General features: G+C 47.9%; 1 protein-coding gene across 1 annotated transcript in view; it reads right to left on the bottom strand.

Moving 5' to 3' along the window:
• LOC120918559 (keratin, type I cytoskeletal 47 kDa-like) overlaps positions 1-6,009 on the bottom strand; it is a 30,515-nt gene extending 24,506 nt beyond the window's left edge. Inside the window, exons 1-3 of the mRNA XM_040330202.1 lie at positions 5,049-6,009; positions 2,601-2,683; positions 476-632 (exon numbers count right to left, since the gene is read on the bottom strand). Coding sequence (XP_040186136.1) covers positions 476-632; positions 2,601-2,683; positions 5,049-5,573 — 765 coding nt within the window. The 5' untranslated portion in view covers positions 5,574-6,009. The remainder of the gene's footprint in view (positions 1-475; positions 633-2,600; positions 2,684-5,048) is intronic.
• Between the last annotated feature and the right edge of the window lie 6,055 nt (positions 6,010-12,064).

Raw genomic sequence — 12,064 nt, 5'->3', positions numbered from 1 at the left:
GGCGACAATTGATGGCATGGCACAGTGGCGACAATTGCTGGGCACAGTGGCTGCGTTTGATGGCACAGTGGCGACAATTGATGGCAGGGCACAGTGGCGACAATTGATGGCAGGGCACAGTGGCTGCGTTTGATGGCATGGCACAGTGACTGCGTTTGATGGCACAGTGGCAACAATTGATGGCACAATGGCAGCAATTGATGGGCACAGTGGTGACAATTGATGGCATGGCACAGTGGCGACAATTGATAGCATGGCACAGTGGCGACAATTGCTGGGCACAGTGGCTGCGTTTGATGGCACAGTGGCGACAATTGATGGGCACAGTGACTGCGTTTGATTGGCACAGTGGCTGCGTTTGATGGGCACAGTGGTGGCAATTGATGGGCACAGTGGCTGCGTACTTGAGCACCAGCCGCCACTGACCCTAATTATTTACATATATTCGTTTTTGACAATCTTATATGTTTCTTACCTCCTCATGGTTCTTCTTGAGGTAGGCTAGCTCTTCTGAAATGCTATCTTCTTGGAATTCCAGGTTACTTCTGGACAGTGACAGCTCATCCAGGACTGTGCGGAGGGCATGAATATCAGCTTCTACATGCTTGAGGTGAGATAGCTCAATCTCCTTCCTTAGGGGAAAAAACATGTATTTTATTTAGGAAACACCACATCTCAGGCTATAATCCACACTGATTTTTAACCACTTCAGCCCCGGAAGAATTTACCCCCTTCCTGACCAGAGCACTTTTTGCGATTCGGCACCGCGTCGCTTTAACTCACATTTGCGCGGTAGTGCGGCGTTGCACCCAAACAAAATTGACGTCCCTTTTTTCCCACAAATAGAGCTTTCTTTTTGTGCTATTTGATCATCTCTGCGGGGTTTTTTTGCGCTAAAGCAAAACAAAGAGCGTAAAATTTTGAAAAAAAAGTAATATTTGTAACTTTTTGCTATAAGAAATATCCCCAAAAATATATAAAAAAATATTTTTTTCCTCAGTTTAGGCCGATGTGTATTCTTCTACATATTTTTGGTAAAAAAAAACTGCAATAAGCGTATATTGATTGGTTTGCGCAAAAGTTATAGCGTCTACAAAATAGGGGATGGATTTATAGAATTTTTTTATTGATTTTTTTATTAGTAATGGCGGCGATCTGCAATTTTTATCGTGACTGTGACATTATGGTGGAGACATCGGACAGTGTTCTGCCTATCACGGACTTTCGTTTGTCCGAGGATGAAAGAATGTCCGTGATAGGTGGAACACTGAACACAGTGTCAAACGCCTATCACGAAATGGGACGGGACCAGGAGGAAGCCGCAAGTTTTAAAAAATGGACGCCCGCAGCGCAGCCTGTGAAGAATTTCAGGTACGCTGCAATGTGCACAGTAAGGTTGTAATGGGCACAGTGAGGTAATGGGCACAGTGAGGTTGTAATGGGCACAGTGAGGTTGCAATAGGCACAGTAAGGTAGTAATGGGCACAGTGAGGTTGCAATGGGCATGGTGAGGTAATGGGCACAGTGAGGTTGTAGTGGGCACAGTGAGGTTGTAATGGGCACAGTGAGAATGGGCACAGTGAGGTTGCAATGGGCACAGTGAGGTAATGAGCACAGTGAGGTTGTAATGGGCACAGTGAGGTAATGGACACAGTGAGGTTGCAATGGGCACAGTGATGTTGCAATGGGCACAGTGAGGTTGCAATGGGCACTGTGAGGTAATGGGCACAGTGAGGTTGTAATGGGCACAATAAGGTTGCAATGGGCACAGTGAGGTTGTAATTGGCACAGCGGGGTTGTAGTGGGCACAGTGAGGTTGTAATTGGCACAGTGAGGATGGGCACAGTGAGGTTGCAATGGGCACAGTGAGGTAATGGGCACAGTGATGTTGTAATGTGCACAGTGAGGTTGTAATGGGCACAGTGAGGTAATGGGCACAGTGAGGTTGTAATGGGCACAGTGAGGTTGCAATGGGCACAGTGAGGTTGTAATGGGCACAGTGGGGTTGTAGTGGGCACAGTGGGGTTGTAGTGGGCACAGTGAGGTTGCAATGGGCACAGTGAGGTTGTAATGTGCACAGTGAGGTTGTAATGGGCACAGTGAGGTAATGGGCACAGCAAGGTTGTAATGGGCACAGTGAGGTTGCAATGGGCACAGTGAGGTTGTAATGGGCACAGTGAGGTTGTAATGGGCACAGTGAGGGTGTAATGGGCACAGTGAGGTTGTAATGGGCACAGTGGGGTTGTAGTGGGCACAGTGAGGTTGTAATGGGCATAGTGAGGATGGGCACAGTGAGGCGTGCAAATGGGCATTGTTGACCCTCTTTTCTGCTTACAGTAGCTGCTGCATTCTCACCCTAGGCGTATACTCGAGTCAATACGTTTTCCAATTTTTTTGTGGTAAAATTAGGTGCCTCTGCTTATACTTGGGTCGGCTTATACTCGAATATATACGGTATTTCAATTTGCCTGGAGTTCAGTTTTAATTCAGGTTTCACTTTCCTGTGTTTTTTTTTAACCTGGAATGATTTTTGTTCCAAACTCAATACCATGTATTATTACTTTTAAACGACAAAACATTTAATAAAAAATATAACCCACTTTTGGTTGAAGTCATCAATAGCCATTCTGGCATTATCAATGTGCAGTTCAGTGCCAGAGTTTTCAAATTTGACAACCAGGATCTGAAAAACAAAAGAAATTCATTTAACAGGATTGTGTACTTTGATACATAGCTAAGAATAGGAAAGGACCCTCTGTGTGTTGTACAAGGACCCACACAAATAAATAAAAAAAATATATGTTTTTTTGGTTTTTTTTATGTTCATTACTATTTTTATTTATATATCTCATACAGGTAACATTAGAGTTATGTTTGGATTATTTGCTCTAATAAACCACTACTGAGTGCTGTATCTGTATCTGAGTGCCCATCAGTGCAGCTTGATCTATGCCTATCTGCAGCCTCCCCATTGCCATGAATGCAGCCTGATCAATGCCCATCCCAGGGAGGGGGCGGGACGAGCGCCGTCAGATTACATACAGCGAGAATCCCCTGTTTACTCAATGGCCTCTGTAATAGGAAGTGACGTCTCCTGTGCCAGCATTGGACCATAGCACAGTATATGACAAGGAAATAAGGTAAATATAATTGATTTCATACAAAATATATGATAATGTTAAGTATGGCTATCGTTCCCGCGACGAAATTTGAAAAATGTACGTTGTTTGCGTAAGTCGTCTGTGAATGGGGCTGGACGTCATTTACGTTCAAGTCGAAACCTTGCGGCGTACTTTGGAGCAATGCACACTGGGGAATTCCACGGACAGCGCATGCGCCGTTCGTGTAAAACGTCAATCACGTCGGGTCAGGGTTAATTTACATAACACACGCCCACCTCTTCACAATTTGAATTAGGCGGGCTTTCGCCAGCCTATTTACGCTACGCCGCCGCAACTTTCTTTTAAGAATACAGCACTTGCCTGTAAAAGTTGCGGAGGCGTAACGTAAATAGGATACGTTACGCCTGCACAAAGAAACGCCATTCTACGTGAATCTACCCCAGTATATTGTTAGTAAATAGCTCGACGCGTTTCGTGGTCACGCCACTCTTTAGGAGCAAAGGTAAAAAGGGAATCTAGAAGAACATTTAAAATTGCTATGATAAAGAGTTTAATGTCGTGGGTCTATCTAATAAGGAGGGGGAAAAAATGGTATGAAAACCTATATGCACCCAATATACTTACAGACCAACAACGGAACTGGGTGCAAGCGTGGAGAGCTGGAAGAATTTACACTATTGCCGCATGCGGCTCACGGTGCGTTCCCGTAGATTGTTTCTGGTCAGATTTCAGCCTGAATTCTTAGCCGAATTCAGATTGGAAATGGACCAAAAGAAGCACAGGACCCCTGTGCAAATTTGCACTGGAGCCGCAGCAGAGATACCGTATATACTCGAGTATAAGCCGAATTTTTCAGCACATTTTTTTGTGCTGAAAAAGCCCCCCTTGGCTTATACTGGAGTCTTTCCGCTGTGTCATGCAGTCAGTCGGCGGCCGACCAGTGTAACAAAGCCCCGCCTCCTCCTCCTCGTCCTCGTCTGTGATAGGCGGAACACTGAACAATGACTCACTGCTGGGAAACTGTATGCTCTGTCTATCACAGATGAGGACCAGGAGGAGGCGGGGCTTTGTTACACTGGACGGCCGCCGACTGACTGCATGACACAGCTGGAGATCAGGTATGCAGATTGGCACAGTGAGGCTACAAATGGGCAACGTGAGGCATGCAAATGGGCACAGTGAGACTGCAAATGGGCACAGTGAGGCATGCAAATGGGCACAGTGAGACTGCAAATGGGCATTGTTGGCCCTCTTTTCCACTTACAGTAGATGCTGCATTTCCCGCCCTAGGCTTATACTTGAGTCAATACATTTTCCCATTTTTTTGTGGTACAATTAAGTGCCTCTGCTTATATTCGGATCGGCTTATACTCGAGTATATACGGTATGTGATCTGGCTCCATAGAGAGACAGTCACAATCTCTGCTATTGCGGATTGGATGCGGTCTAGCCACATCCAATTCGCAATAGTGTGGACCCAGCCTTAATGTATTGCTTATTATCCCAGAGGTGTGGTTAGCAAGTCTGAGTTGCTTTGTAGACACAAGCGCTTAGCTATATGCTTATACAAAGATATTGTATATATTGATAGAATCAGGGCTTTTTTTCAGGGGGAACTTGGGGGAACTCAGTTCCACCACCTTTCGCTCAGACCCTTTGGTGCCTGCTCACCACAATCACTTGTAAACACAGAAGACTGGTTTCTGTGTTTACAAGAGACAGCTCTGCACTCTGTGTGTAACCCCCCTGAACTCTGTACCCTGTATGTAATGCAATCCTGGTATTTAATGCCCCATTAAGACCCTTCTACTGTTTGTGAAATGTGAACTGGGTCGTGGTTGAGTTCCTGCACCTATTTTCTGAGAAAAAAAGCTCTGGATAGAATACATTATTGATAAAAACATTTACCAAAAATCTGCAACCTACCTTGCTCTTTAAGTCATTAATTGTGTCGTAGTATTTGCTGTAATCACTGGCTGTAGCATCAGCTCCAACGCCAACTTGCTTCTCATACCACTCACGGATCTTGATCTCCAGATCGGTATTGGCTGCTTCCAGGGCCTTGACTTTTTCTAGGTAGGCAGCCAAGCGGTCGTTGAGGTTTTGCATGGTTTGTTTATCACTTCCAGCATATCCACCAAAGCCGCTGGATTGTGCTCCTCCGAAGGCAGCAAAAGAGCTGAAGGAAAAACCACTGCTGGATCCACCACTAAGGCCTCCACCAAGGTCTCCTCTAAAGCCTCCACCAAGGTTTCCTCTAAAGCCTCCACCAAGGTCTCCTCTAAAGCCTCCACCAAGGTCTCCTCTAAAGCCTTCACCAAGGTCTCCTCCAAAGCCTCCACCAAGGTCTTCTCTAAAGCCTCCACCAAGGCCTCCACTAAGACTTCCACCAAGGCTAGCTCCACGCCTGCTTTCATCAGAATAAGGATATGGAATCCTATAGAAGGCCATGGTGCAAGTATCGGTGGGCTTGCTCTGACTCAAAGAATGTGCAGAAAACAAAACGTTAGAAAGCAAACTATGGTCCTTGGCTTCTTCACAAATATATATCTATATGTGTATACAAAGTGCAGTGGGAGGGGCACATTCACCGAAATTCCTCCTTGAGATTTTCAGCCCGGTATATGAAAATATGTCACCTGCTGCAATAGAACGAGTCCATCCTTACAGAAATGCTGCCGCCGTTGGGCTCTTCTTTACACGTTGGCTAGAAACTTAGAGATACAAACTCCTCTTTCCTTAGAATGTTGTTCTACAGGCCCTCTCTCTCACCTTGGCTTACGTCATAACGGTATTAACATTACAATCTGATTCTGCTCACAGCTTCAGGCAATTGCCAACCTGCATAGAAGAGGCACAACTATTATTTTTTAAGGTCAATTCAGTTTGAACAGATATATCGGCATATGAAGGCTCAGAGTACTGTGGCCATTGGCCCTCTATGGTCAGCTATAATGTTTTCCGGTAGCAGCTGAAAAGCGCAAAAGCATGATAAGGCACAAAATAGATACCTTGTAGCCTTTTAGCTCTTTGTAACTGACGCTATGATTTGTTGCTGAAAAACAGGAAAATCCAGATTGTTATTGATTGTGTCTTAGTAGGACAAACGTGCAGTGAATATGTTTGATAAAAATGTGGCCAAGCTTCAGATGTCAGTAACCTGCTATAAAAACAGAGTGAGATCGATTATATTGATTATTGCAATGTGCCTGTTTACAGGGCCGCCATCAGGAATTATGGGGCCCCTTACACAGCTGCATGGGCCCCCTGGAGCAGGTGCTGCCTCCTCAAATTGAGAAATAAAGGACTTTTTTCTACGGTGTGTGTGTTTTTTCCAACTATTTACACTTCCCTCGTGAAATGGTAGGGGTACCCGATTACCAATTCACATAGGGGGGGGGCAGGATCTGGGGGTCCCCTTTGTTAAAGGGGTCTTCCAGATTCTGATAAGCCCCCCGCCCGCAGACCCCCACAACCACCGGGCAAGGGTTGTGGGAATGAGGCCCTTGTCCCCATCAACATGGGGACATCCTCCCCATGTTGAGGGCATGTGGCCTGGTACGGTTCAGGAGAGGGGGGGGCGCACTCTGTCTCCCCTCTTTTCTGCGGCTGGCCAGGTTAACGTGCTCGGATAAGGGGTCTGGTGTGAATTTTTGGGGGAACTCCACGCCATTTTTTTTTATTTGGGGTGGAGTTCCCTTTAAAATCCACACCAGACCTGAAGGGTCTGGAATGGATATTTGGGGGGAACCCCACGTCATTTTTTTTTAAATTGATGGCGGGGTTCCCCTTAATATCCATTCCTGACCTGAAGGGCCTGGTAATGGAATTTGGAGGGACGTGCGGACGCCATCCCCTTCATTACTCCAACGAGTGGCTTTGTTCCTGGATACGTCCGGCCGGCGTTACAGGCCAAATGCTGTTTTTTATCAACAAAAATGTGAGTTGTATATCTGTCTACTCCTGTTTTTAAATAAATCACCCGGATTTTATGCTATGTGGAGCTCTGTCTTGTTGTTTTCTATATCCATCGTTGAGCACGGCATGGTTCTAGCGCAAGTGGAGGATCTACTACTGCTTTAAAGATCTATGGTTGAGAGATATGTTGATAGTGGTCCGGCAGGACCCTGATTTCTGGTAAGCAGCTGCATGATTGGTGGTGGATTCATGTCTGGTGCCTAACTACAGCATTCTTGGAATTTTTCACGGGTGTCTTCTTTGCCATATGGACTTATTACATATTTGATTCTCCTTTTTTATTTCATTTTTTCATTTTGGACTTTATGGACTTCACCTATCATCTTTGTGGTCTATTTTATTAGCAATTATTGTTGTCACGTTTTTTACACATTCATTTGTGTTATTAATCACTGGGTTCACACACATTATTGCTCAGCAGGGCCAGGCGGCTTTGGGCCCCCTGACTCCATGCGACTTATAAAGTATTCATACCTCAAAGTATCAATTTAGATGTTTAGCGCAATTATCCTTTTTTATTCGTTATTTAATTTGGAGGGACCCCCACACTTTTTTTGCCAGAGCCGACAATTCATTATAGCCGCAAGTCCAGTTTTAAAATACTTTTTTTCCTTTCAGAAATGACACTTTGTGCAGGGACAGTTCTATGTACTGGAAACATGCACTATTTCACATGCTTCACACTTCACACCCCCCCTAGCTACGAAATTTAAAGTAATATTTCACTTTTATTGTTTCAGTTTTAGCATTATTCAATTTTAAAACTTTTTTTTTGCATTGATACATGTCCCCGGGGACAGGACCCAGGTCCCCAAACACTTTTTAGGACAATAAATTGCATATTAGCCTTTAAAAGTAGCACTTTAGATTTCAAATGTTCGAGTCCCATATACTTTAACAGGGTTCTAAAGTTCACACGAACATTTGGTGTGTTCGCAAGTTCTGGTGCGAACCGAACAGGGGGGTGTTCGGCTCATCCCTAATCACCAGCAAGACACATCGTGCACATGCAGTGCAGCCACTGGTCAAGGTACTGGCAACATTGTATTTCCTTGCAAGTGGATCTTTTCAGCGCACAAGTGTAGTAGTGGCTGGGATGTCACAATCCACCATGACCAGATGTGTGCACCAGGTTGCCCCCGCAATCCTCAGACGCATGTCCCACCACATCATCAGACCCACCCATGAGAATCTACGGCTGAAGGCAATGCGTAATTTCTTCAGAATTGCACGATTCCCACGCACCCTGGGGGCCATTGATTGCACACATGTGGCACTACGGCCCCCCCCGTGCCACAGAGCACATATACCGTAATCGTAAACAGTGGCATTCCATCAACGTACAGGTGATAGCCGATGCCCAATGCCTTATATGGCACGTCTGTGCCAAACACCCCGGGTCCAGCCACGACAGCTACATATACCGTCAAAGCAACATCCCCACAGAATTTGAACAGAACGTGTACGGGGACAGCTGGCTGGTTGGTGAGTGACATGGGTGTCAGGCATGACTGTCCGACCCCATGATGCAGACATCACGAGGGGCACATGCACGACTAACATCCTACTGTCTTTTCCCTTCCAGGTGACTCTGCATATGCACTTGGGCCCCATCTCATGACTCCATACCGGAATCCCCAAACCAGAGGAGAGAGAAACTACAATACTGCACACATACGTACCCGTGCAGTGGTGGAACGCACATTTGGCCTCCTGAAGTCCCGTTTCCGATGCCTGGACAAGTCTGGGGGACCCTGTTGTATTCCCCAAACTTTGTGTGCCAGATCATCAGTGCATGTTGCATGCTGCACAACTACGCCATGAGAAAGGGCCTGGAGATTGACATATGTGATGACCTGACCCCCGAACCACACAGTCCACCCCTGCCCGAGGCAACCCCATCTGCTGAGGGAAGAGCAGTCAGGAGATGCCTTGCGGTAGGCATCTTTGGACGTTAAACACACACATTCATCATGGCACACGGACAAAGCACACCACTGTGGTCCCTAGCTCACACACACCACATCCACATCACATTGGATTAGCCCAAGTCCACCATGCAGGACTTGGGAGCAGCAACGCCACGCCAAGGCCCCAATCTATGTCGCCATCCATTCTCCCCGACGACCCAGGGTGACACACCTTACTGGCAGGTATGTCACCCCCACATTCACACACCAGTCACACTGTAGCCTGCACTACTGACCGTGTGCAGTAATAAATAAAAAAAAGGCTCATATCCTGAGCAAAAAATCGAATAAAAATACTCATATCCTGAGCACAACCAAAAAAAAAATATGGCACTCATTTGGCCTGACGTGGGCTGCGCCTGGTGCCACCTCTCTGGCTCCTCAGCTGCCTGGGGGGAGCCTCGGGTGGGGGGGTGGGGCATCTGGAGGTGGCTGATCCCCAGGTCTGCTACTCCTGGCAGGTGATGGCTGCCTGCCATCCAAGGCCACAGCTATGCGGTTATGGCGTTGGTTGCGCTGCCTCTGCCTCCCCTCCTCCTGGATGGCAGCCGTGTTAGCCTGGACCGCCACAGTCAGGCTCCTCCCCTCCTCCTGGATGGCAGCCGTGTTGGCCTGGACTGCCCCAGTAAGGGTCTGAACCTCAGAAACAAGGTTGGCTGTGGTGGCCTGCAGCTCCCCCAGGCAGGTGACCACTGCAGCACAATTCCCGCTGACATCCTGCACTGCATCATACATCTGTGCCAAGGAGGCCAGCCTGTCAGCCACCCGGTGCAGGTGCCCCCCTGTTTCCCCCATTTGCTGGGTCTGCTGTGCCTTGTCCCTGGCAATTTGGTCCTGCACGCATTCAGGAACACCCCTAGTCTTCCGTGTCGCCTTCCTGGGGGCAGAAGACGCTTGGTACCGGCTGTAGGGTGAGCCCATTGAGGGGCTTGCCCTGCTGGGGCCTGAGCCAGAGTGGCTTACCCTGATGGGGGGGAGGTGTGAGAGGGCCCGGGCACAACAGAGGCCTCCTCTATAAAGAGGCAAACCTGGCCAAGGTCCACCGTCTCCTCCACCACCTCCTCGAGAGGAGAGGTGTGGCCAGTCCCCTCCACCGATGGATCTTGGCTTCCTAGGGGGTCAGGCTGAGGCTGGTCCGGGGAAGATGGCGTAGGATGGCCACCGCCATCAGATGGCCCAGCTCCCTCCTGCACATCTGTGGATGACACAAAGCATACACATGTTGGTGGACCCACACACTTGCCACATGTTCCCATCCACCCCCTCACATGCTACACACCGGATAGGGGATACAAAACACTTACCTGTCCTCGAGGCCTCATCAAGGGAATCAAAGCCCTCCAGGCCCTCCAACTGCTCCCTCTCCAGACACCGGGAAATCACCTGCTCCTCCGGGGTCAAGGTCACATCACATGGTGGTCCGCCACCCGTGCCCCTCTGGTGCTTCCTTATGGCGGCCACCTTATCTCGAACCTTGCGCCTCAGGTCGTTAATTTTTTTATTAATGTCCTTGGCGGACCGGGACTCATTGCCAAGGGCACTGACATCACTGGCAATGGTCTCCAGGATGACCTGTTTCCTGGCCCGGCTGGTATCCCGACTCTGGGCACCATGGAGGAAGACATCGTACCTCTCAATGGCAGATATGACGGCAGCCTTCTCCTCTGGCGAGAAGTTCTTCTTCCTCTTGTCTGTAGTGGAAACTAGCAGGCATCGCAGAACAAAAGTACCTTGCTCAGGGGGGGAAAAAAGCAGGATGTACTTTTGCATCGGACAGGCACATGTCTGGGCATATTTATGCGCTCGGCGTAAGCCGGTGGGCCGGCGTATCCCAGGAAGTTGGGCCGGCGTAGTTGTGAGCATGTGCACAGGGAAGCAATCATACGTCCACGTCACTGTGCATGCTCCGTCGATGATACGCCGGGCGTAAGCCACTGCTCCTCGCTCAGGCCATCATTTGCATAAGGTCACACCCACTTAAACTTACGCCAGCTTACGCCTTCAAATTTACGTTACGCCGGCGCAACGTTGGGAGCAAGTGCTTTGTGAATATTGTACTTTCCTCTCTAGCTTACGTCGGCGTAGCGCATATGCGCTGCGCTACGCCGGCACAAAGATGCGCCCATCTACCTGAATCTGGCTATAAGTGTCTATGTCACTTCCTTTCAGATATCTTCTGTAATCTACCAGTTGCCCTGCCCCAATGTAATGAAGATGTAGAGATACATATGCTGTCCATATCAGGAGAACAGCCTAGGGCAGGGATCCTCAAACTGCGGCCCTCCAGCTGTTGCGGAACTACAAATCCCATGAGGCATTGCAAAACTCCGACATTCACAGACATGACTAGGCATGATGGGAATTGTAGTTCCTGAACACCTGGAGGGCCGTAGTTTGAAGACCCATGGCCTAGGGTGACAATCATGGCTCCTTACATAGATAGAGTGGAGGATTAACGTGTCCACCCAGCAACAGGAACTGTGTTATTTGCAGGATTACCAGGTGAAAATAAAGTAGAAGAGGCTTGAAAAAAGAAAACAAATGCAGTCATCATACCAAAGACCAGTAAGCTGCAATATATTATATTTTTTATTTGGGGATTAGATACATTTTAAGGGAAGGAGAGGATGGGAAGCTGAATGTTTCAGTTGCACTCCATTCTGCTATAGCAGTGGTCCCCAAACTGCGGCCCGGGGCCAGATGCGGCCCTTTGCTTGACTTTACCTGGCCCTTGGGGCACTTTTCCTACAACTGATACAAGACTATTCCTCCCACTGACACCAACAATGGGGTATAATTCCTGCTACTGACATCAACAACAGGGCACTATTTCCCATATTGATGCCAATGATGAGTACTATTCCTCCCACTGACACCATCAACGAGGGACTATTTCTTCCACTGACACCAATGACAGGGCACTATTCCTTCCGCTGATACCAATGATGGGGCACTACTTCTCCCTCTGACATCAATGACAAGGCACTATTCCTT

This window comes from Rana temporaria, chromosome 12, assembly GCF_905171775.1.
Source record: "Rana temporaria chromosome 12, aRanTem1.1, whole genome shotgun sequence".
Lineage (NCBI taxonomy): Eukaryota > Metazoa > Chordata > Amphibia > Anura > Ranidae > Rana > Rana temporaria.
Note: the sequence above shows the minus strand (reverse complement) of the source record. Positions and strands in the feature narration are given on the sequence as shown.